General features: G+C 31.8%; 1 protein-coding gene across 4 annotated transcripts in view; it reads left to right on the top strand.

Annotated features, from left to right (window-relative positions):
- The window catches only part of LOC108905970 (serine/threonine-protein kinase tousled-like 2), a 206,045-nt gene that overhangs the window by 1,249 nt on the left and 180,272 nt on the right, over positions 1-24,524 (top strand). For all 4 annotated transcript variants that reach the window (XM_023455863.1, XM_023455858.1, XM_018709070.2 and 1 more), the window contains exon 2: positions 16,611-16,672. In XM_023455863.1, the coding sequence (XP_023311631.1) occupies positions 16,642-16,672 (31 nt within the window). In that variant the 5' untranslated portion in view covers positions 16,611-16,641. The remainder of the gene's footprint in view (positions 1-16,610; positions 16,673-24,524) is intronic.

The raw sequence follows: 24,524 nt of genomic DNA, 5'->3' as shown, positions 1-24,524 counted from the left end.
TTCTTGACAGTCCTCGTTACTTTTGATGAAACTGTACTAAAACTTTTAGACAACGATGTAGACTCCAGATGCGGACTACCACTGATATTTTTGTTTGAGAACGTTCCCCATTTCGAAGTTTTGTTACTATGCCGTCGTAGAGGCTGTGTAGGTATCTGGATTGTTAATTAGATCATGTTTTTTTATGTATATAATGTGTCGGTCAAAGGTCAAGTGGAAATGGATAATTACCCTCGTATTGCCTGTACTAGGCCACAAAGCGATGTATAATACTGCCGGGATTAGTTTATTAGAGATTTAAATATAATCAGCTGTTTTTGACAATCGACAGTTCTTTGTAAGGAATGGTATCATTTTGCTATTGGATAGGTATAAGTTTTATTTAAGAAAAGTATCTTCAGTTGTCTCAATCAGTCTGCAATTTTGTATATATTTTTTAAACTGTTCATGCGATTGGGAAAAGCATTGCTATGATGTACCGACATGTATTTTTAATTATTGAATGCAAATTTTAGAAAAGATACTAACTGAACCAGGCATTAGTTTTCAAATACTATTTTGCTAAATCAAGAGCAAAGATTTTGTAATATACAGGGTATCCTAGTTTGTAAGTCAATAACACGGTACCTATTTACAACATCCTCAATTCCTAATCCTGCTATAATTTTTTTAGGTGTCAATTTTGGAGATACTTATTGTATTTCTAAGCCATTTTTTTTATTCGAAATATATTTATTAAATGATGGTATTCTGCAACCCTCAAAATGCCCCGTTCCAATTTCTATAAAGCTTTATACATTTTGAAATTTGAAATGTAACAGTTTATAGTTTATTTTCGTTTATTTCGATTGTTTTACTTTTTGTTTACACATTTTTTCCGAATTTACGCTTTTTCTCACGTAACCATTAGTCCTTTAGTTCGGTCCTTTAATAACTGAAAATCGCAGTAGGCCAAGCCAAAGGGTGTAGAAATACGTCATGGTGGTTCTAATATTTTCACGGTCTGTGTTAATATTTAAAGTATGTAAGTACTTACCATGTTTTTTCGGGTTATGCCTTGATCTATCTACTGTATGTATTGACAGCAACTAGAAAAATTGGTACTTAAATGAAAGTCACAGCATGTTTAAGTTTTGTGATTTTGAATTTTCAATTACACCTTCTTAATATCTATTTACGTAATTACTTAATAAAAAATATTTGGCCTTCAGTAATTTTACTTACTATTTAACGACCTGATTAAATTGATACTCTCTGTATACCTATGTATTATCAACAATTAGCATAATACCATTTATTTATATTCTGAAATTCTAGAAATTTTGTTGTCATTCATTTTTACAATATCGTAAACTTGAGACTATACAGGGTGATTCACTTTTTTAGATTCGGTCTTTAACCATCGATAGATCTCGTCAAAATAATGTTATTTTGAAGTATACACCTTTTCTTCCAAAGACTTCTTTTTAGAGATATAAGATAAATTTTTTTTTGGTTTTTATTTATTTTTTCTTATGAAAGCCATTTGTTTTATGTTTATTATGAAGTGTATGAATGATAAGCTCGATTTTATAAATTATTGTGAAAACAGATCAATCATAGGCGTCTGTAAGGGGCTCTGATAACCCCTATTTTTAATATGATTTCTACGCCACTGTAAAATTTTCAAAATGAATATTTTTTTACATTGCGGCTTATTCTACAACAAAAAGATCTATTATTTTTAAATGAAATACTTGGTTTTTGAGAAAAATGGCTTCTTATGGATTCATTACAATAATTAGGTAAACAAGGTAATGATTGAAGTATGTAAGACACTATTTAAATTTATTACTAAGAGATCACCCTATATAGGGTATTAATTAAATACATTGACTAAGTGAAAAGATTATAGGTACAAAGATGGATTCACCAATCGATAGTTTTTTAGATACAAGTAAAAAAATACACCTTTTCTAAAATAATTCTGTATACCTACGTTTGATTCAAAACGATGAAACTTAAACTAATGATTTATTTAATTAAGCTAATGATCCATTGAATTCGGATACGTATACCAGTGACGGCGATTCCGGGAATCGTTCTTACTGAAAATACCAGAAATTCCACATTGCTGAAAAGTCAGTCACTAGTATAATTCCTTGTTTCCAAGAAAAAAAAACTTTTTTTTTCAAAAATGGGCCATTTCCAATATTTATTTTTTTAACTTTCGGTATTAAATACAAGCGATGTAATGTAAAATAACTTTATTCCCAAAAAAAAATAGGATTTTTTTTGCTGGAAATATAACTAAATGCAATTTAAATGAAAGTTAAAAAAGTAATAAATCGAAAATGGTTAATTTTTCAAATAAAATGGAATATGTTTTTTTTTTCTTGGCTTACTATACCTTAGTGATCGAATTTAAAAAAAAATCGATGTCGAATTTCTGAGGTTTTTAATGAAACTGACTTCCTCTATCGCGCCACTGTATACATGTTTATATTCGAATTCAGTGGATTTTTACTATTAATTATGCATATAAATCATTAACCTAAAATAATTCTGCCTCAATCGTCTTTAGACATATTTTAGAAAAGAAGCGACCTTAAAGTCGTCAATGTATTTAATTAACACTGTATGTATTTTAAGTTTATATATTTCAAGGATAGAAAATTCATAAAAAAATTTATATAGGTAGGTTATTTTTTAATTAGAAAAAGCTATACTTTTTGCAAAACGTACATATCTTTCCTACAATATGCGAAACAGTTCTTGTTTTGATTTTTAATCTAAAAATATTCAATTATATATTCGGCCATATATCGTTATACATGAATCGAATAATAGACTAGGCGGTATTTGTTTTGGTTTGGGTGAATCGTATATCCACGGAGATTTTTGGCTTTTTGGCTTTCAAATATCACTAGAAATGAAAATTTTTACTATGCGCATAAAAAAAACCGTTGGCTTAACTTTTAGCGGCACAATATGTAAAAAAAAATCGAAAAATGTCGATTCAATTTCGAGCAGGCCGAAGCGGCCGCGCTCTTTGCTTCCCCCACCACCACCACCCGTATGATTTTATTGAATTTCTCGCTTGCATAAATAACTTTAAAGAAGTTTTAAAGTAGGTTGCCAATGAAGAAAAGTATTGTAATCTTAGACCTGGTAAGTACCTACTCGGAATACCAATCGATGTTTTTTTTAAAAGAAGCGTCTTTCCAAGAACTTTTAAAACCTGCTTTAAAAAATTTGATTTGATTTTATTCACAAAGTTATTCTAATTGTTTATAAGTACAAAAATTTGATCAATGTATAAACAAGCGCCAGAGCTCTCCTAATTGACGGATTCGAATTTTTCAAAAAATGTTTGAAAGCTTGAGAGCCCTTCTATATGTGATTAAAGGGCCTTGGTTTTTGCTGTGCGAAATTTTGAAAATTTGCAATTTTTTTTTCGAAAACTGGATTGCACAATTATTATGCAAAATCTATAGAACCGATTTTGATGAAATTTGGTGTGATGATTCTACATAACATGAAGTTTTCTTGAGCCAAGTATAAAGGTCCTATCCCCAATTTAAATACCCCAAAAAAATTCCCTAAAAAGTATTGTTTTTTAACTTCATTTTTGCGATTTTTTCGATTTTTACCATAATAATCATGATTCATTCGATTTGTAACTAGTCATGTTTTGTAAAAAATTTAATTACAAACATTTTTTTCTCTTCCATTTTCGCCTAAAATCAACTCTTGAAAAGATACATAATTAAATAGGAAGAAAAATATGACATTTTTCGAATTTTTTTAACATATTGTGCCGCCAAAAGTTAAGCTCACGTTTTTTTTTATGCGCATAGAAAAATTTTCATTTCTAATATACGATTCACCCAAATATGGCTTTTTGAAACAGATACCGTCTGGACTATAATTAACTTATTAATGTTCCAAGTCATTTTTTTAATTATACATGGCCTCTCAAATTAAATTATTCGCATAAGAGTACAAGTATAGTGGACGTTTATTTATATAACAGTACAAATATAAAAAGCAAGGCTATTTCTCTCGATTCTGACATTCCGTATTAAATATATTTTTTGCACATGAAACATTTTTATTATATTTTCATTATAAAACGATTTATCATTTTGGAAGAGGCGTGGACTAGTTTCGGGTGATGTAACAGATAGCGCTGCTGCTGCTCGATTTTGTCGATCCTCGTTTTATAAATAAGCACCCGAAACGGATTGTGTTATTAACTGTGGTCTATGCCCCCTACTCACTAACACTCAAACCCGTTCATTCACGAAACTATTCAATTCATATTTTCACGCGTATTCCGTGGGGCCACGCTAATGGTTTCTTTATTATCATTCCACCGATTTCGATGTGTACTGTACAGATGGAAGCACAGGCATTGCTAAGGGAACTCGGTGTTTTTTTATATTTTTTCGACTTGCATTCGTCCAAATATTTTCCACCGTAAAGGATGTTTTAGTTTCATAAATAGTAGATAATTAAATACATTTATTCATTTTCTGAATACAGTTGAAACTGATTATTAGAATTGACTTTTTTTCATCTTTATTGATTTGTGAAAAGGGGCGACATCTAGGTATTACATGGACTGTAAAATCACTCGTAGGGAAAATATTTCATATTTTCTGACAATTTATGCAACATATTAGAATTATGAAAAATCAAATGAAAGGATAATATACTTGTAAATGGGTAGATATAATAATATTAAAATGGCTCTGACATATTTGCATGAGTTAAGTACTGTTCTCTTTTACGTTTACAATCACACGACCACTCGTTTGGCGATTCCTTTGTCTTTCCTAAAGGTAATTTCAATTGTGTGGCGCAAATTAACCTTTTTCGCAAATATCAATTTTGCTCTAAATTAAAAACTGTGAGTAAAAAATATTTTATCTGCTCCCACTGTAGTAAATACATTAATACATTGTTTTTAAGGAGGTAAGTGGATTTTACCGTAGAAGTGGAAGTTGCTATGGACAACGGGAGGTAAGTGAGGTAACTTACCTCCCTAGGGAAAAAGCGATTTCGAGTTATAAATGCATATTTTATGAATAAATATTTGATGAACATTACATTGTATGAGTGAATATTTATAGTAATTGTACAGTTATTACACTTAGTAACATTTATAACATCTGGATAATTATTCCTCTCGCGTTTACTAATTGTCACATTTTTCTCAAAATGATTTCACCGCTCCATTTCGGTCACCGGAGGCCCAATATTATCTGACTGATCCATTAAAACAGGATGATGCGATGTACTACTAGAACCTGGAGTTGAAGTGTCATTGTAAAGAATCCTGTTGACTATTTCATTTTTGTTACTTAAAGTGTCAACAACATAACTTTATGCAATTGCGGCTGATTTCCACCCACCATGTCTCTTGATTGCTAATACATCAACTCCTGTATTGGCCAGTAACGTTGCCTATGTTCTTCGGAATGAATGGCCTGTATATGTTTCAGGGTGTTCTAGTTTCAAAAACTGTGTGATCTTATTAGGAATCTTAGAAAGGGTATTCTTGCTGAGTGGTTGGTTGTAACATCTACCTGCTTGATAGCGTATAAAAAAGCGTGAAATTTCAGTTTTAACTTCCAGTCTAATATTGATCTATTTCTTGAGAATTTCTAGGTGAGAAACAGGACCCAGACGGCAAACGTACCTATGTTACGTACCATTTTTAGAATCTGGAAATGTAACTACAATAATGTTATCGAAATTTTTTAAATTAACGTCGTCCAAAGTAAATTTGCATAACTCATCAGAACGGCATGCTCCTGCAATGTCTAACACCCTCACTACCTTCATTAGTAAATATGTGTTTTCGGTTACCTGAACGAGAAAATCGTTGACCTGTTCTCTTGTAAAAACGTTTGACTTTTTAGGTGTCCCTATAACCAACATTCTTAATTTCAAAAATGCTCTCAGTTTGGGGTATTTTGATATATGCACGTTCTCCTCTATGAAAATAGTTTACTTAATCATTGAGTATTCACTCCACAAACTCACCGGTGACTTTAGAGTTCTTGACTTCTCCATGAAATATGCTAGCAGTGACATTTCAGAAACACCAGTATTTTTGTTCTTGTACCATTCTTTGAAATTTCTATATGCTCGTCCGTAGCGCACTTTCGACTTCCCGGGCAATAAAAATTCGCAGGCACTTGGTGCACTTTCTATTTGATCACTCATTTAGAAATAATAATTCAAAACCAGCAAAATTGCAACTTTTATGTAGCTTTGTAATCACCTTAGAAACGAAAAAATCCAAATAACCAAGGCGACTTGCAAGATTTCGAATAATGTCAAAATGAATTGATTAAGAGATGTCAAAAAATAAAACCTAATATTTATTTCATGAACCATAAAGAACTGTGGGAGTAGATGAAATGTTATACACCACGCAGCAGTTAAGTATAATTTACCACTCTTGGACTCCTATTTCCAGCTCGCGCTCCGCTCGGTCGCAAAATCGTCCTCGACTGGTAAATAACACTTATCTCCTTTATGGTGTAAATAACTATTACAAACCTTATCTTTTTTAAAAGAAAACGATAATGGTCAGGGTAAAAACTGAAGGTTTCGGAAATTTTTTTGTGATTGCGGGGAAGTAGGTAGATAAAAAACATTTGAATGTTTCATTTCGGAGATATAAACCAACAAACTTGTGTCTTTTAATAAACATCCTGTATGATGTATTTTAATATGTACTCTCTTTCGAATACAATATAAGTTACTGTCAATATATGTCACTTTTACAGTTTAATTATTTACATATTTTGCTTTATTTACCGAATATTTAGACTTAAGTTTATTACGGAGTTGTATGCTTATCAACTTTTAAATTTGTAGTTGTTTCTTGCATACCTAGAAAAAGTACAATAAGCTTAATTGATGAAAATAATATCTTCATTCGAGAAAATAAAATAATGGTTTGAATAATATTGTTAACAATTAGCCCGGTCAAAATAGACATTTCAAATAACAAAAATTCCAACAGAGCTAAATTTTGGTGGAGACCTTGGGTACACCATTAGAAATAAAGTGTCAAAAGTCCCCATCGATCCCCTGTGTGCTAAAAATGTTATTCGGGGTCATATTTGAGGTTTTTTGGATTTTTTCGAATACTGTATGTTTCATCAAAAAAGATCTTAAAATTATCTACAAAATTTTTTTTTAAGAATCGCCATTCCTAAGGTATCGCGATTCTAATAGTTGAAGGAGTCACGTTCTACATGATATGCACACATTTCCACACCACCTGTCAGGTAGTGTACTTTGACGCGTTTTTTTAACGTGGTTTCCCCGGCAGGCCTACTCCACGAACTGTTATGACGGAAGTTTCAGGGACAATACTCTTTTAACTGTGTGATGATTATTGATATTGGTTATTGACTTTAACTGTAGTTCTGATTTCTTTTGATATTTTAATCTGATTCATACTCTTCAAAGTCGACTTCAACAGTCATGTCATGTCTTCTTCGATTTCTTCTTCTTCCTCTTTTTTCTTGCTGGATGTTCATGAATTGTTCAAATGAAGATGAATCAGCTGTCTCTTCATCGAAATCACATGAATCTTCGTCTGTTGTATTCAATTAGACATTTGAGCAAGACTGGCTTTGGCAATTAGTACACGCTGAATAACACAGTAACCCTACTCTTCTACAGCCACATTTAGCACTACAACCTTTTTGCAATTGCAAAAAATAGTGTTTAGGGGTTTTTCCGGAGCAGGTGGGAATAAAGTTTGAATCGGTTCCAAAGTATTATCTGTTAATTTCCAACCCCAGTCTTCTGGGTTCAGTTGATTACCTAGTCATGTCTGAACTTGATAGTATACTCGATACAAGTGTTGATTAGCAAAAGCCGATGTTGGAGGAAGACAAGATAGTTGTACTTGTTTCTTGTTTCGTGTATTTTTTACAGAAGTTAAATATCTATATTTATCTATACAATCAATTTTTTTTGGAGCTCCTTAACAGCAAGGAGAAAGCGAATTCCTTTTGTGATTATTACTGGAGGTGAAGAATCAATTTCTGCAATCAATCAAATCTTTTTTCCCAACTAATTTTAATACTGATGTTTTACCCCTTCTGAACATTGCTGATGTAGTATCGCAGCCGGTTATCGCATGTAAAAATAAGATATGGTTTTGGCATTTTGGATAAGCAGATAAATTTTTTGAAGAATATATCTCTGTTCGCTGTTGAGCCTTTCCAGGTTTTAAAAAGTATATAATTTTATCAATTGGAGTCCTTGCAGTGAGTAGTATTAATAAGTCGACATCTTCACCAACTACAATAGTTGTATTTGTTGCATTAAATTGTTCTATTGCTGTTTCAATTATAAGGACATCTGCGTCATTTTGACTAAGGTACTGAGTTTCTTTTGAGTGTATATTCTCAGAATAATATAGTTTATACATATAAGAGACACAAATATGCATTTTTACTTGAATTAAGTGCCTGACTACGTATATACGTTGCATATATGTGCATATCATGTATAACGTGACTCTTTCAACTTTTAGAATCGCGATATCTCAGGAATGGTGGTTCTTAGAACAAAAAAGTATAAGGGCCATTTTTGTAGATAATTTTCAGATCTATAATTTTTGTCCGAGCTACTTTTTTGATAAAACTTACCGTTTTCGAAAAAAATAAAAAAAACTCAAATTTTGACCACGAATAACTTTAGCACACATGGGATCGGTGGGGACTTTTGACACTTTATTTCTAATGGTGTACCCAAGGTCTCCACCAAAATTTAGCTCTGTTGGAATTTTTGTTATTTGACCACTATATTTATGACTAATTTGACCGGACTTAATCGGCAAAAGGCCATTTTCAGGGTGTTCGAAGCTATTTAATTAAATTTTATTTGGGTGAGTTTTTTGTCTAGTTGAATATGAATATGAGCATATTTTTTCAGTAAATCATAGGTCAGTAAGAATACCGGACAGGTCTTTTGTTTTTTACCATCTTTTTTAAATTTTTATTCTAGATTTTGATAATAGATAGTTTTATGAAACCTCCTTTTATTTACTATAAAAAAAGGTATACCTGCTTGTTGTATGTCGCTAAAATCCACCGTTCAGAAAAAAATTATTTCAATTTTTTTAACTNTCAATTGGAGTCCTTGCAGTGAGTAGTATTAATAAGTCGACATCTTCACCAACTACAATAGTTGTATTTGTTGCATTAAATTGTTCTATTGCTGTTTCAATTATAAGGACATCTGCGTCATTTTGACTAAGGTACTGAGTTTCTTTTGAGTGTATATTCTCAGAATAATATAGTTTATACATATAAGAGACACAAATATGCATTTTTACTTGAATTAAGTGCCTGACTATGTATATACGTTGCATATATGTGCATATTATGTAGAACGTGACTCTTTCAACTTTTAGAATCGCGATCTCAGGAATGGTGGTTCTTAGAAAAAAAAAGTATAAGGGCCACCAGTTTGTAGATAATTTTCAGATCTATAATTTTTGTCCGAGCTACTTTTTTGATAAAACTTACCGTTTTCGAAAAAAATCCAAAAAAACTCAAATTTTGACCCCGAATAACTTTAGCACACATGGGATCGGTGGGGACTTCTGACACTTTATTTCTAATGGTGTACCCAAGGTCTCCACCAAAATTTAGCTTTGTTGGAATGTTTGTTATTTGGCCACTATTTTTATGACTAATTTGACCGGACTAAATCGGCAAAAGGCCATTTTCAGGGTGTTCGAAGCTATTTAATTAAATTTTATTTGGGTGAGTTTTTTGTCTAGTTGAATATGAGCATATTTTTTTCAGTAAATCATAGGTCAGTAAGAATACCGGACAGGTCTTTTGTTTTTTACCATCTTTTTTAAATTTTTATTCTAGATTTTGATAATAGATAGTTTTATGAAACCTCCTTTTATTTACTATAAAAAAAGGTATACCTGCTTGTTGTATGTCGCTAAAATCCACCGTTCAGAAAAAAATTATTTCAATTTTTTTTACTGCTTTCATCAGCTCCGACAATCAAGCATTATCATACAAGTGAACTTTTCACTTTTACTATATTTGCAGTTAAATTAAATATTTTTTACGATTTGAGTGCCTACCTCGGTGTCTACTGATATGTAGGGTTCCGAATATAGTTCTGTAAAAAATTCACAGGAATATTTCAGTATTGAGTAAAAATTTAAGTTTAATTTTACTAGAATATCTCGTACGTAACTAATGATTGAGCTGATGATACTATAAATGTAAAAGATTCATTCAGATCCATTTTTCTCTAAAACAATGCAAAAACATTTGATTGTTGAAATGTTCTCAATAACCTCTAAGTTTTAGGTGAGTGCCAAACCTCCGACTAAAATTTTTATACAAAAATACTCGTTCTCATAATTTAATTAATTAATTACTCAAGTATTACCTACTTATAAATAATAGAAATAAAATATGTAAAAAAATTGTTTTAATAATGTTTTAATTCTCAAGTAGTACCTACTCAGCATTACTCAAATGCACACCGAATTCTGTGGTTTCCCTCTTGGTTTTAGGTAAAAAATAAAATCATATTCATACTTGGTTACCCCAAATCTTTGTGACATTAAATTTCATTGAAATATCTGAAATGGTATACAAGATGACTTGTTCTAAACCGGTTTATTTTCACCAAAGGAAGCTACTCTTGAAGTATGGCTCATTTGATTCCGGACACTCAGTATAACAAATTATTTTCTGTACCTAAACAGTCCAAGAATGTGTTATCGAGCCAATTGTTTAAATTTGTTTTAGGTTTAGTATTCTTCTTGGAATTCTTATACGACAGGGCTTGATTAAGAAATGTTTCATCCAGTGGCGGCTGATGCGGGGGTTCTCGGGCGCCGCCGCCGCCCTTCCTAGAAGTTTTCAAAGCAAAAAAAAATAATTTAAAATTTAGTTTACAATGTTATCTAGATAATTAAATAGATTAGCCTTATGAAATACATTAAAAGAAAATGTTAAATTTGTAATGTTCAGTCAATTTAACTCGACTCGCAAAATTCATTTGAAAAACACTGAATAGGTGGACTTCTTGTAGCTCCCTAAATCTGTAATGTGTTTATAGCGGTGGTCATGGTTATCGACGCACAGCAGTGAACGACGGAGTAGAAGAGTAACGCATATTTACTATGCAGTTTAGGCTCTGTTTAGTCAGTCCGTAACGAAATAATAGATATTCACCGCTTTTTTTCATATTAAAAATAATTTGTTCGCGTTTGCTGTAAAATTTTGTTACCTGTTTAAATTAATTGTAGACAGACTAACGGTAATGGTTTCAATACTATATATTGTATCTAAATTTTTCCACTCTCTCTGATATGGAAAAGCTCCGCCACTGGTTTCATCTTAGAAATTAATAAATTTATTTCTTTAAACATAAGTAAATAAATATAAAAATAAAACTCTTCAAACAGTTAATCGCAAAAATTAATATTTATACATACATATAAATAATTTATCAACTTTTATTGTTTCTTTACATATACGAGTTCCTAGAAGCAGAAAGAAACGATACAACCCATATCAAGGGCATTTTCAAAAGATTTCCTTATCTCTTTCATGACTTGCTTAACTGTAATTAGGTAAATATTTTATCCCAGATTTCATCGCTAGGTAGTAGAGGTGCCAAAAATTGTATTATTTGCTCATCCATTTCAGTAAAAATAGTAAATATCTAATATCCATGTTTGTCCAAGTAAAATAAATCACTGAATTGAAAACGAACTGCCCAACGCCCTGCCGTTCTCCACAGAGAGTCCTGCCTTTTTGACGACAAGCACAGGTAATAATTTTTGTTGGACAGCTCAAAAATGACATATTAGTCGGTGGAAAGATAACACAGGCCAACAAGGAAAAATTTCCAGAGATCAGACACTACGTTTCCGAAGGCATTTGGCGCGCTGAATCCGAATCTGGCCTCAGAATTGATCCATCACCCTAGGTTTCCGAGATATTCTAACCTAAAAGTGCAAAAAACACGTATTTTTGCTATTTTCAAGGTTATGTAACTTGGCGAAAAAATTTTTTTTCTCAAAACTGAAAATATCATTGGAAACTACTATCTTTCCCCTTCAAAACGCATTTTTTTATTTGTAAAAAGCTTTATTTTTCGCGGAGATATCGTCGATTAAAGATGATCAGTATAGCTTCCTTATTAAACCATGGCTATAACACAATATCACTAAGCGCTACGAGCCTTAGAGGGCTCGCAGCGCTTAGTGTTATTGGGTAATAGGGCTTGAAGTTAACCTTCCTGACGATTAGGGCTCACAGCGCTTAGTGTTGTGGGGTTATAGGGCTTGGGATTAACCTTCCAGACATATAGGGCTTGGGGTTAACCTTCCTGACGATTAGGGCTCGCAGCGCTTAGTGTTATTGGGTTATAGGGCTTGAAGTTAACCTTCCTGACGATGAGGGCTCGCTCCGCTTAGTGTTGTGGGGTTATAGGGCTTGGGGTTAACGTTCCTAACAATTAGGGCTAGCAGCGCTCAGTGTTATGGGGTTAGCCATGATGTAATAATATAGCCATACTGGTCATCTTAAATTGACGATATCTCCGCGAAAAATAGAGCTTTTTCCAAATAAAAAAATGCGTTTTGAAGGGGAAAGATAGTCGTTTCCAATGATGTTTTCAGTTTTGAGAAAAAAAATTTTTTCGCCAAGTTACATAACCTTGAATATAGCAAAAGTACGTGTTTTTTGCACTTTTAGGTTAGAATATCTCGGAAACCTAGGGTGATGGATCAATTCTGAGTCCAGATTCGGATTCAGCGCGCCAAATGCCTTCGGAAGCGTAGTGTCTGATCTCTGGATTTTTTTTTTAATTTTGTCGGCCTGTGTAATTTAAAACAGCATATAATTAAGAAAATATTAACAAGTTGTGTGGAAAATAATACTTATTTACGCTACAAGTAATAGTCGTGAAAATTGCATTATTGTGCATATAAGGAAATTTATTTGTACATATAAAATAATCCTAGGTAAATTTTTTGGTTATGCAAAAATACACAAATTTGTACATACCTAATATTAAAAATAAGTTTTCAATAAAAGTAAATAAGTGATATACTGGGTGTCCCAGACCACCCGTGCACCCCTTCTAAAATCCAAAGTACGTGGTTATGTGAAAAATGGTTCAGATGAACGTTACTGGCCTTCAAGAGGCACATATGTCTGTGACCTTAAAGGTAATTTTCAAGGTCAACTTAGTTTTTTAAATGGAAACCCTTATTTTCAACCCCGAATTCGGAAAGAGCGGAATATTCTACGTTCAGATGATGTATCGTGTGTGGGGTCCATTTGACCCCACAAGGTCACATGAAGGTCAATTTTTTTCAATTACAATTAATGTGTAACATAACATAGTTATTTTTAATGTGAATAAGATAAAGCTGTTTTTTTATGTAATCGTTGAAAAACTACCTAGATACAAAAAGAAACCATAAACAGTAAAACAAAATTGACTTTCACGTGACCTTGGGGTATCAAATAGATTCCACACATGATACAACATCCGTAGAATTTTCCGCTCTTTCCGAATCCAGGGTTGAAAATAAGTACATGTTTCCATTAAAGAAAACTAAATTGACCTTGAAATGACCTTGAAACGACCTTCAAGGTTATAGACAAGGTTACGATAATATGTGCCGCTTGGAGACCAGCAACTTTTATCTGAACCATTTTTCAGATAACCATATACTTTTAGAAGGGGTGGACGGGTGGTCTGGGTCCCGTATGCAAATCAATATGTAATTTATAGACACTGTTGTAGAATAATGTTACATAATTGTATAAGTTTTATGCACAATAATCATTGTGAATAACGTAGACTTAAAGAAAATATCTATAGGGATTCATTTCAGTTTTAAGTGATGATATTGCCAGAATTACACAAGCAATATCATTGAATGCAGCTAGGCTAATGAATGCCGGTTTCGGAGTTATTAGCCCTCATCAGTGTCCTAGGTGCGACAATCTATGAAAGATCCGGCTGCTTAGATTCCTTAAATCCAGAAAAAGAAAAAACAAATAAAAGATGTAATTGACTGCGAGAGCTACATACATACAGATCGCTTTCTGTCATTTTTTGCCCTCTTTCTAAGGTCTAAGGCAGTTAGTAGTATTGGCTAGTAGATGTAACTCTTAGTTACATCATTTATTTGTATTTATATCAATTTTATTTACAACAGTTGTGAGAAACGTGGAAAAAAAAGTCGGGCATTTTAAAGAAAAATTAGTATAAGAAGCAGTCATAGTTATAGGTGTCTACAGAGCAATAATACACCTTCATTTTTAACTGTAATAACGTTATAAATGTCGTCATTATATTGGTCATTTAGTGCACTTTCAACTTGATAAAATATCTTCTTCTGTATTCCTGATACCTACTTCTTGAGAATTGTCAATTTAAAAAAAAAAAAACAAAAAGCTTACTAACAGTATTTTTTTCTCTTTATTTATCGGGTATTTAAAAAAGTTATGAAATAAACCCTTGCGAGTTTGTGATGGATAATATTGGATACCTCTTAATAACGATTGTCGATATTGTAAAAAATAAAGGTACTTTACTCTTGAGCAAAACTTACATTTTTTGACAAACTTGATATATGAGTTATATGACTACAAAAAATCGAAATCCGATTATATCATTTTGGGTTTTAGGCCATGCAGAACTTTTCATCAAGAATGACTTTTTTTTCATAAAACCAATAATAAAAAAGTATCCCATATGGTGCCTTGAATTTGAAAACAGACAAAAAGGTAATTTATGGATTTTTAGAAAATTGACGACTAAATTAGAAGTATTCATGAAATGACTAATGTTAACCATGACTTTTACAGTTCGATATATCCAGAAGAACCCTGTGAAGTGTCATCTCGATCTAGAGAACCGTTTCTTTGTTTCGAACAGTCAAACTTTTGAAAAAAAATAGTTTTTTTGTTTTTTTGAAAAACCTTCTGGACATTGAAGAAAACAAAATCCAATTATTTCCAGCACGATTTGGCTTTTTCGTCCTATGCTTCTCTGTTCATCAACTTTTAATTAAATTAAAATTAAAGTTGATGACCCAAACCAGATTTCGAGCCTGATTCATACCGTTTTTTGAGACAAATCTAATTAATTTTTCTGCAGCCTGTAAATAGTTGGAAATGCGACTTTAAACTCGGAACTTTTATTATGAACTCAAATTTTGACTGAATGTTCAGGCTATATTTTCCATCTTCGTACATAGTTTTTTTATTTTTTAAACGTGTAATCACTTAAAAAACAGTTTTTTTCAAAACTACCCATTTTCTTCTCTGAAAAAAAGTTTCATTTTTTTTATGAAAAATTCATCAATTAAACGTTATTTGCGGTAAAAATGTGAGAAAAAAAAATTATTTTTCCATTTTAATCATGATTATAAAATGTTTAAGCTTAAAAAACGTGACCCTTTATTTTTTCCAAAAGTTTGACTATTTGAAACAAAGAAACGGTTCGCTAGATCGAGATAAAACTTCACAGGGTTCTTCTGGGTATATCGAACTGTAAATGTCATGCTTAACATTAAACATTTCTTGAATATTTCTAATTTAGCCGTCAATTATCTAAAAAACCACAAATTACCCATTTTTTCCTGTTTTTTAAAATTCGTGTATTTGTTTTTCCGAAAAGTGTCAGCATAATATAGGAAGTTTATTCCAGTTTTCGAAACTGCCCTTCAATTCTCTGTACGATCATTTGTCGCAGAGATATCGATGATTGAAGACAAAATGATCCTTTTCCATTAAAAGTCCAATATTTCGATAAAAAATGGTCGTATCGAAATTTAAAAAGAAGGAAATTGAAGCTGAATAAATAAGCTATCTGGTCCACGCAATGGCTTAGCTGAAAAAAATTGTTCCAAGTCCGTGGACTCGCATGATAACCGTAGCTCCTAAAAAATTTCGACAGAAAGATCTAAAAACTAGAATTTTAGAGCTTCAAAATGCTTTTTTAATTCTCGATACGACTATTTCTCACCTAAATACAGTCTGTCAAAAATCACGGAAAAATTTCGGAAATTCCTTTGACCCTCTAATTGTTTGCATTGGTGTAGAATAAATATATCATCTCTAATTATGGAAATAAGCAAAAGCAAATAAAATTAAAATATCAAAAATGAAAGGTCCTTATCAGTTTAGAAAACAGATTGATTTTCCAAATTTCAGCAAGTTTTTGAAGTGCGCGATATATGTTTATTTTATTTTTTGTATTTATTTGCATTTTTCTGTGTGAGATTTTTAATTAGGCAAAATTATTTTCATGAAAAATAATGTTTGACCGATCTTTTTGGTTTATTTTACAATTTTTTTGAAATATTGATTACATCTGGTAAAATACTCAATAAATTAAAGAAAAAAAAACTGTGCCACAAATAAGTAACTTCACATAAAATCTTAACAGTAATATTATACAGTCAATTACTTACCTAGTATTAGTAGGTACATAGAATAGGATATTTTGTCTGGAGGCTGATGATATCTGTTATGTATTTTTTTTTTGTCTAAAAATGTGATTTTCTCTGTTTCTAGGCTCGGATGGGGTTTCGAAAGGCCTGGCGCCATGGCAGATAACCGGTGTTTTTCTGGAGGCGGTAAGTTCACCTAAAAGTGTGGATTTTATTGATTCTCTTTAAGGCGGGGTCCGTTAAATATATAACCACAATTTCCTCTTTGTGTCCCTTGGAATACACTCTTTCAAATTGAATAAAATGGCGAGTATGCCGACGCTGTGCGGAATTTAATTTGAACTGCGGGAGAAGGTCAAAGTTAACTCGTTTTGCTCAGTCACACGAAATTTTATCCTATTTTCGGGTGAACTTTTTCAAGGTTAGTTGCCACACCGTCGCCGTCGGTTTAGACTTCTTGACGTTCCGAGAGACGCATTGCTTTTCTTTTTAGAAGAACTGAAATTGTTCGGAAGAAGAGAGCGAAATTATGCAATCATTGACAATCGCTAGCCAAGTTACCCGAGATTTGCTTCGAAATATGCACAAACAAAAGGTCATTTTTTGATCGTACGTACAAAAAGAGGGACAAAAAATTTCTACTGTGATTATCACCTCAGATGACATCATCTAAACCCATTAGCTAATTATTTTGCTAGCAATGGTCAATTTGAAATTTTTCCATTTGTTTTAATAAATTTTTGCGAGGAATTTCCTCCTCCAATATTTCCGAAAATTTTATTTCTGTGGTACACGATTGTGAAAATGCAGAACTGCGTCTTTTTACTTTAAACACCGAACTCCGAGTAAATAGTTGGAAATGCGACTTTAAACTCGGAACTTTTATTATGAACTCAAATTTTGACTGAATGTTCAGGCTATATTATCCATCTTCGTACATAGTTTTTTTATTTTTTAAACGTTTACGGAATCTGTCATATTAGCAAATTGGCACAGAATTTTGCGACAAATTCGTTGTTATTTCGAAAAGTATTTTATTTTTCAATTTACTAAGATCCTGAAAAATGTTGCTCTTTTTAAATCTTTGTAAAAATGTCAAAACCTTTAATGCTAGGAGAACGGTTAGTGCGCACGCAGTGGTAGATGATCAACAAGTTTATAGTAGAATCGTATTCGATGCAAAGTAGAGCAAAAAGTTGTCGGTCTTTTATCAAAGGAAAATCGTGTCATCATTTTTAGGAGGCGTAGGATGAACCATTTTAAATTTAAAATGAAATTGAATGTAAAATCTGAAATACCGCTGCATACGCACTGTGTTCTGGTAGTAGCTGTAGTCGCCAAGGTGCATCGAGTGTACGAAGTGGTCGGTTATACGTCAAATACTAACCTGGCGAGCTTGGTTGTAAATCAGAGAGCGCCTCAAAAAACAAGTAAACAACAGTGGCGCGTACCGAGGTAAAATGTAGTACATATGTGGAATTTAAAAAACAAATTGGATTTATAATAAATTACATTTAAAATAAATAGTTTATGAGAATAAAGAAATTTTTATAGGAACAAGCCCTTCATAATGTATAAAGAAATTATTCAATTTCTAAAACCCTTAAAAACGTACTGCATTGGATCCCTTGACATTCATCACTTTGCATCGAATATGACTCTACTATAGTTCGAAGTTCGATATAAGTAATCGTAAAAATGCGGATCTTTGCTCTTCGCAACTCTAAAGGTAAGTTCATGCAGTAGCGATTTGCGATTTATTTGCGGATTTCAATTTGATTGGTTGAAATAAAATATTTTTTACATCCATTTCCTCATTTCAATATATTGCGAGAATCGCAAAATTTAAATATAGGGGGCAGGTTTCTATTTTTGGCGATTATCGCAATAATTTTGACAAACTGCACATGACCATTCCGTCCAGTTCCGTTCGCAAGTAATTAAAATACTTATTAGTATCATGTAATCTCATTTCCATTACCAAATTATGATAAGCTCCCTGGGGCCTGTTTTTTGCAAGTACCTTTCAACTTTTTCTCCTTACTTTTCTGGCTATTACATTCTTCGCTTTTCTACATTTATAAAATGAAGTGAAAATATGTAGAAAATTACTTTAAAAAAATAGGCCTCTGGTCTTTCTTTTTTTAAAATAATGCTCTCACGACACAAGATCATTTCTAACTGCTTTCTGTTTTCCTTATAATATACCAAGCTATTAACAATCTTCTACGCTATTGACAATAAATAACATAATGATAATCACTGTTGTTTACCACATTCATCGTTGCAGAATGTTTATTTATGAACGTCTTGGTCTTGTCTAATGTCCTGCGTATGTAATCATTAATCACAAAAATATTTTGTGAGCTTAGGTTATGTTGTTTAATTTTGTTTACCCAAGAATATCTAAATTTTTTGACTGGGGCATGGCATAGCAAGGCAAGTAACACAAGGAATTTAAAAGTAACTAGTTTTCGCGAATGTACATGAACGAATGTTAAATTTCTGTCGCATAAATCGTAAAATCGTTAATCGCAACTCGCAAATCGCTGCTGCATGAACTTACCTTAAACCTAAAATTGTGACCCTTGGAACACGACGTATTCAAAATCGATCTCCCTGCAACACTGTACCGATTGCTTACATGTATTAGGAAAAGTGATTTCTATTTATGTAAAATTGCAAGAACTCAAAGTAAAGTGTTTGTAAATAACTATAAAATCGCATTTTTAACTACAGTCCACTCTCATTTGTCAAAATCACTCCAATTTCTCTCACACACCAATTCTAAAAAAAAATGCTAACGGGTTTATTACATGAACTGTTGTGGAATTTTTCGGAATTAAAAGTTTAACCCGTTTTTTAATAGTTAATTAACAATTAACATTATAAAAAAAAAGTCATCTTGAGAACAAAGAGGCGTAGATTTCTCTCTTTTTTAAAATTACCGTAAAAATTAGTTCTATTTAATGCAAAAAGAGCGAATTCGCGAGCGGCTTTTGCCTGACCTTGGGATAATTTGTTTATAACGCTGTTTTGCACGTCCTACATTGTTAGTTGTAAAGGGCAACTTAATTTTAACTTTTTTAAATTTTTCTTTTTTTGATGCGTTTCTTTGGATCAATTAGAACCTATATCTATTATACTAACTTCTAAAATTAACGTTTAGTAATTAAACAATTAGTTGTAAGGAAACAAACGAAATTAATTAACAAATACCTGGAGCAACAATTTCACGGTCAATCGAAACGGCCTTTGGCACACCTGTTGGTCTTTGAGTTGACCGTCATTTCCATAAATTTCATCAACATCAATAGCTTTTTGCAATCAAAAATTTATTTGAATTAGTTTAATACTTTTACAGTAGAGTAAACATGCGACAACTAATAATAAAATATATTTTTTTAAATAAAAAAAACTAAGTTCATAATCGAATTTCTGACTTTGAAATCGAAATTTCAAGTAAGTCGGTACTCCAAATTAAAAAAATAGTAATAACAAATTTGGCTGGTCATTCTTTCCCTTCATAAAAGACAAACACACAATTGATTATATAATTCCGATAAATACAAACAATTTCAGCTGAACAATTTGCCAATAGAGTGAGATTTGCGTTGGCGCTTCGTTGTGATTACTGTAGATTTGCGCTTAAGCTACACAATAATACATGCAGAAGTGCAATTCTTGTTGAAATCGTCTATTCTAGTGAAATCAAATCCTGCGACTTCGGGCTATATTTTTGGCAGTACCTAAAGTGTGAAACCTGATACATGACGAAGAATAGAGAAATATACAATGTGGCCTATAAAGAACCAAGACAACACCCCCTAATGTTTTTGTGGGATGTACGATTGGAATAATTAATTTTTTTATATACTAATACCGAGACTGATACTGATCTTCTAGAACTAGATGTATTGTTAAACCAATAACGATGATCTAGTTGGCAGTCTGTGGTTTGCTGCGATTTTTGGAAAAATCTTATTGGAAATTTTTTTATTAAAAATGTGGTGACATAGCCTTATTCAGCATTGGTTTATAATGCAGAATATTTATTTATGCAATTTTTTTAAGCTTTTGTTTCTATTTAAAAATCTGGAAGGCATTGGAAATGATTGAAGACGAAGAAGTAGCCAATTACTGACACTGGTGATTCCATTTGGCAAATAGTAGAATGTGCTTATGGACCTAAGATATTAAATACTGTCTAAAATTGTATTTCTGTCTAGACTCCATTAGTTAAATTTTTGTTTTTCAATGGCAGAAAAACTCAAATAAAAATTGAAATGCATAGCAAACATTATAAGATGGTTTCAGCAAATAGCTGTGCTGAACAAAGTTGTGTAATATTTATTCGTTAGTAGGGATTCGCTGGATGTGATAAATCTGTAATGGCAAATGCAGACTAATAAAACATATTGCCACTGTGTCATATGTATGTATAATTATTGCGATCAGTCTAAAACGTTTAATAATTATTTGGCAAATTATTAAGTTATCTCAGGGTAGATAGACGAAGGTACTTCCAGAAAAATGCTTAATATTGGCAGGAAATATGAAGTTTTGCTTCTGTATGTATTATTTTGTGCTTAAGCGACCACCCCTACAAGTATGTAATGCGGATCCGCCCCCACAGTACCTAGCCCGAGAAGAAGAGCAGATCAAAGGTTCCTAGCCTAAGACTAAGAGAAGTCAATGTAACTGGCGGCACGTTCCATGAGAGCCTTTACATCACTATTTATATAAATTATGTTTTTCTCATTTTATTTTGGGTTGTAACTCTATTACTAAAAAAGTTTTGTGTTAATCTAGAAACAGTACTTAACACTTCTCTTGTAAAAAATTTTATATGTTTATTTTTTGTAGCTAAATGTAGCTTTGTCAAAATTATTAGTTATGATAGTAATCTTCATTTAATTTTGAATTTATTTACTTCCACATCAGTATACGAAAGAATTTTTAAAAAATCATTAACTAAAATCGCTTAAGATATCCCAAAACGTAAACAAAGTGAAATAGTTTTCTGACTGTATCCTGTTTGAGAAGTCGATTTCAAATTTGGTGAGAACTTTATATTGCTTTTAAACAGTATCTTCACACGGGGAGGGGGGAAATGGCAAAATGGTTGTATATTTCCCAGTTTTGTTCTTTGTTTATTGCAAGTAACAGCTAGTTTTTTTACAGTAGTACTTTTTATGCAGTATATAGCTATAATGAATATTAGAAGGCTTTATAAGTAATTGTGATTTTATCGATGATAAATAAGATGTATGCTACTAATAAATATACTTTTACTTATGTACCAACATAAAAATGTTCAATTCTCAATATCTCTGGTGTAAGTCTAAAAAATGCAATAAAATACAAGTACAGTCCGTACAATATTTGTTGAGATAGAATTCCAAGAAAAGAATAAGCCAATAAAGTTCTGTTATCGGAACTACTGTAACAATTTACCGCGGTAAAGGCGTGCCTTGAAATTTTTCTAGTCAGAATATTAAAATATATATTATACGGTAAAATTATAAAATAAAATAATGTTTCTAATATGCATTTGTGTTATTTAGAACTAAATTTTACTTCACCATCACCATTGGTTAGAGCTTGTTACTCGACATTTTCACTTAAGATTCTGTTTATAGTGGCTAAAGATACTCCTGTAGCAGCTACAATACGGTTTTTTTAATTGTACATTATTTTCATTTGAAAAAATTGTCTTAAAATAATTATACACGTTAAACACGATATTCTTCGAATGGAATTAAATTCATTTATTTTATTTTTCACCTCAATTGATTTATTTTAATAAGAAATTACAATGAAAATGCACAGGACGATACACTTACGAAGAAACACACCTTCGTTACTGCAAACACAGTACCTATCCACTACAAGCTGTTACCTACAGTGAATATCACGCCACCAATGTATTTCTACCTCGGGTATCCAATGCAGTTAATTCAAAGAAAGTTTCGCAGGGGTCTTCTTGGACTTCTATCTCAACAAATATCGTAGGGACTGTACTATTTCTGCGGTACTAAGGCAAACCCTTGTAACTTTAGTTGCGGTAATATTATGAACACTACCTGCTAGGGCTGTTTTTTGTTGGTTTAGTCTGAAATAAATAAGAATTACTGTACTTTAGCTTCATAAAGTTGAAATGTATCGCAAGTTCGGTGTTCCTAACATAATCAGTTTAATCAATTATTATTTAATTTCAAAATAACGTTACAAATGAAAAATTGTGGTAATAGAAAATATTAATATTATTCACGAATAACGATACAACTCGAAATATCGCATTATTCAAACATTTTCTGCTAAAGCTCATAAGGCTGGTTGATACTGAGAGGGTATACTCTTCTTGAGACAGAAATTGGCTTAAGGAATAGTGTTTACTATCTCCATTAATTTGCCATTATTCGAGTTTTAAATGTAGCAATCTCTTTGATACATAAAGCTCTTATTTTCCTATGTTGAGATGTAGATAACACAAAATTAACTTACTTGCGATATAATTATGTAGATGTTCAGTTTAATAAATCTAGAAGTAACTTCAGAAATTGCTAAATCTAGTTTATCCGTTTATAGAGCCCGACTTTTTTCAATTCACTAAAAGAACGTTACCATTTGCTTCCGCCTAAATATTCATTCAGCCTTCGATAAAAGATTCTTAATACCATCTGACCTCTTCATTTCAAAGTAAAATGAATTTTGTATTTATTCATCGTTTTGAAAGAAGTTTTGAATTAAACATTTTTTACAATACAGCAAATTTAACTGTATTTTAATTAGGAATAGGTAAATAAGCAATGTTTTCGTTTTGTCACAAGGTCAGTCACGGGTTTGACTTTCTTATTGATGTTTTTCTAACTAGATATACAGTCTGTTCTTGGATAGACGAATCCACGCTTTGATTTGAAAAATACAATTTTTCTTTCCGGTTTTCTGGCTTAGACCTTTGTGCGCTTATTACTAAAGATTTTTGTTCTAATCCAACAACTTTTTGTCCAAGACATAAGTTTTTAGTTTACTAACATTTTTCCAATTCTGATTGTACCAGAACTTGTCTAATCGAATAGCGAACAATTTTTTTTGACGTCATTTTTTATATTTCATTGAAAATAGAGGGTGGTTCGCTAACTTTCCATAAAGTTAGCGGACAACTATACATTTAAAATCAAACTTTTTGCAATTTTCATTATACTAGAATTTCATCAGTAGATTCTATCATGGGAATGGGAGCAGTCGAATGTAAAGTAAAAAATAAAAAACTTAGTTTTTTATATCTCGGAAACTTACATACTGACTAAAATAAGAAAATAAATGTTCTCGTAACCATAAAATGCAGCGTTAAGAAACCGATGGTAAACACCACATTGCCATTAGACAATGCCATAAGTTTAATGTAGTTGTATCTTCCTTACCATTTAGCGACAAGCTCTTCAAACCATATATCACTGTAATTCTGAAAAATAATTATACTCAAATATGAAATAATATACCGAGTATTCCATTTAAAAAAGTTCATTTAAGGGTCTTGTTATTAATCACACTTTTGATAAGTACTCTTTATATTATATGATATTTCTAGCTGATAGATAGTTACAGCTTTCTTATTTAGCATTTACTTCCATACTTAACAATTGGAAAGTTGAGATAGGATGACGTTAACGTGCAGTACTGTATGAAAATCAGTTTTTCTTGAAAATGGTGTGTCTGTCTGTTTCAGATTTATTTAGCTGTGTGGCAAACTCATTTTAATTTTTAACATTTTGTATCGCGTAAAACTTGTATAGAAATAATTATAGTCTTCAAAGTAATCATTATTACCGGAATTTACTTATTAAATTTAGCGAACCAACATTTTTTTAACTACGAGCGCAGGAAAACACTAATTTTAACCCTTCCTATACGATATACACTTATACAGCAAATTGCAAAAAGTTTATTTTTAGATGGGGTGGCTCGCTAACTTTATAATTATAAATTTAATAAGTCTCTCTCTTCTTTAATTGCAACGCCGGGAAAAAATTCT

This window comes from Anoplophora glabripennis, unplaced genomic scaffold, assembly GCF_000390285.2.
Source record: "Anoplophora glabripennis isolate ALB-LARVAE unplaced genomic scaffold, Agla_2.0 scaffold113, whole genome shotgun sequence".
Classification (NCBI taxonomy): domain Eukaryota; kingdom Metazoa; phylum Arthropoda; class Insecta; order Coleoptera; family Cerambycidae; genus Anoplophora; species Anoplophora glabripennis.
Note: the sequence above shows the minus strand (reverse complement) of the source record. Positions and strands in the feature narration are given on the sequence as shown.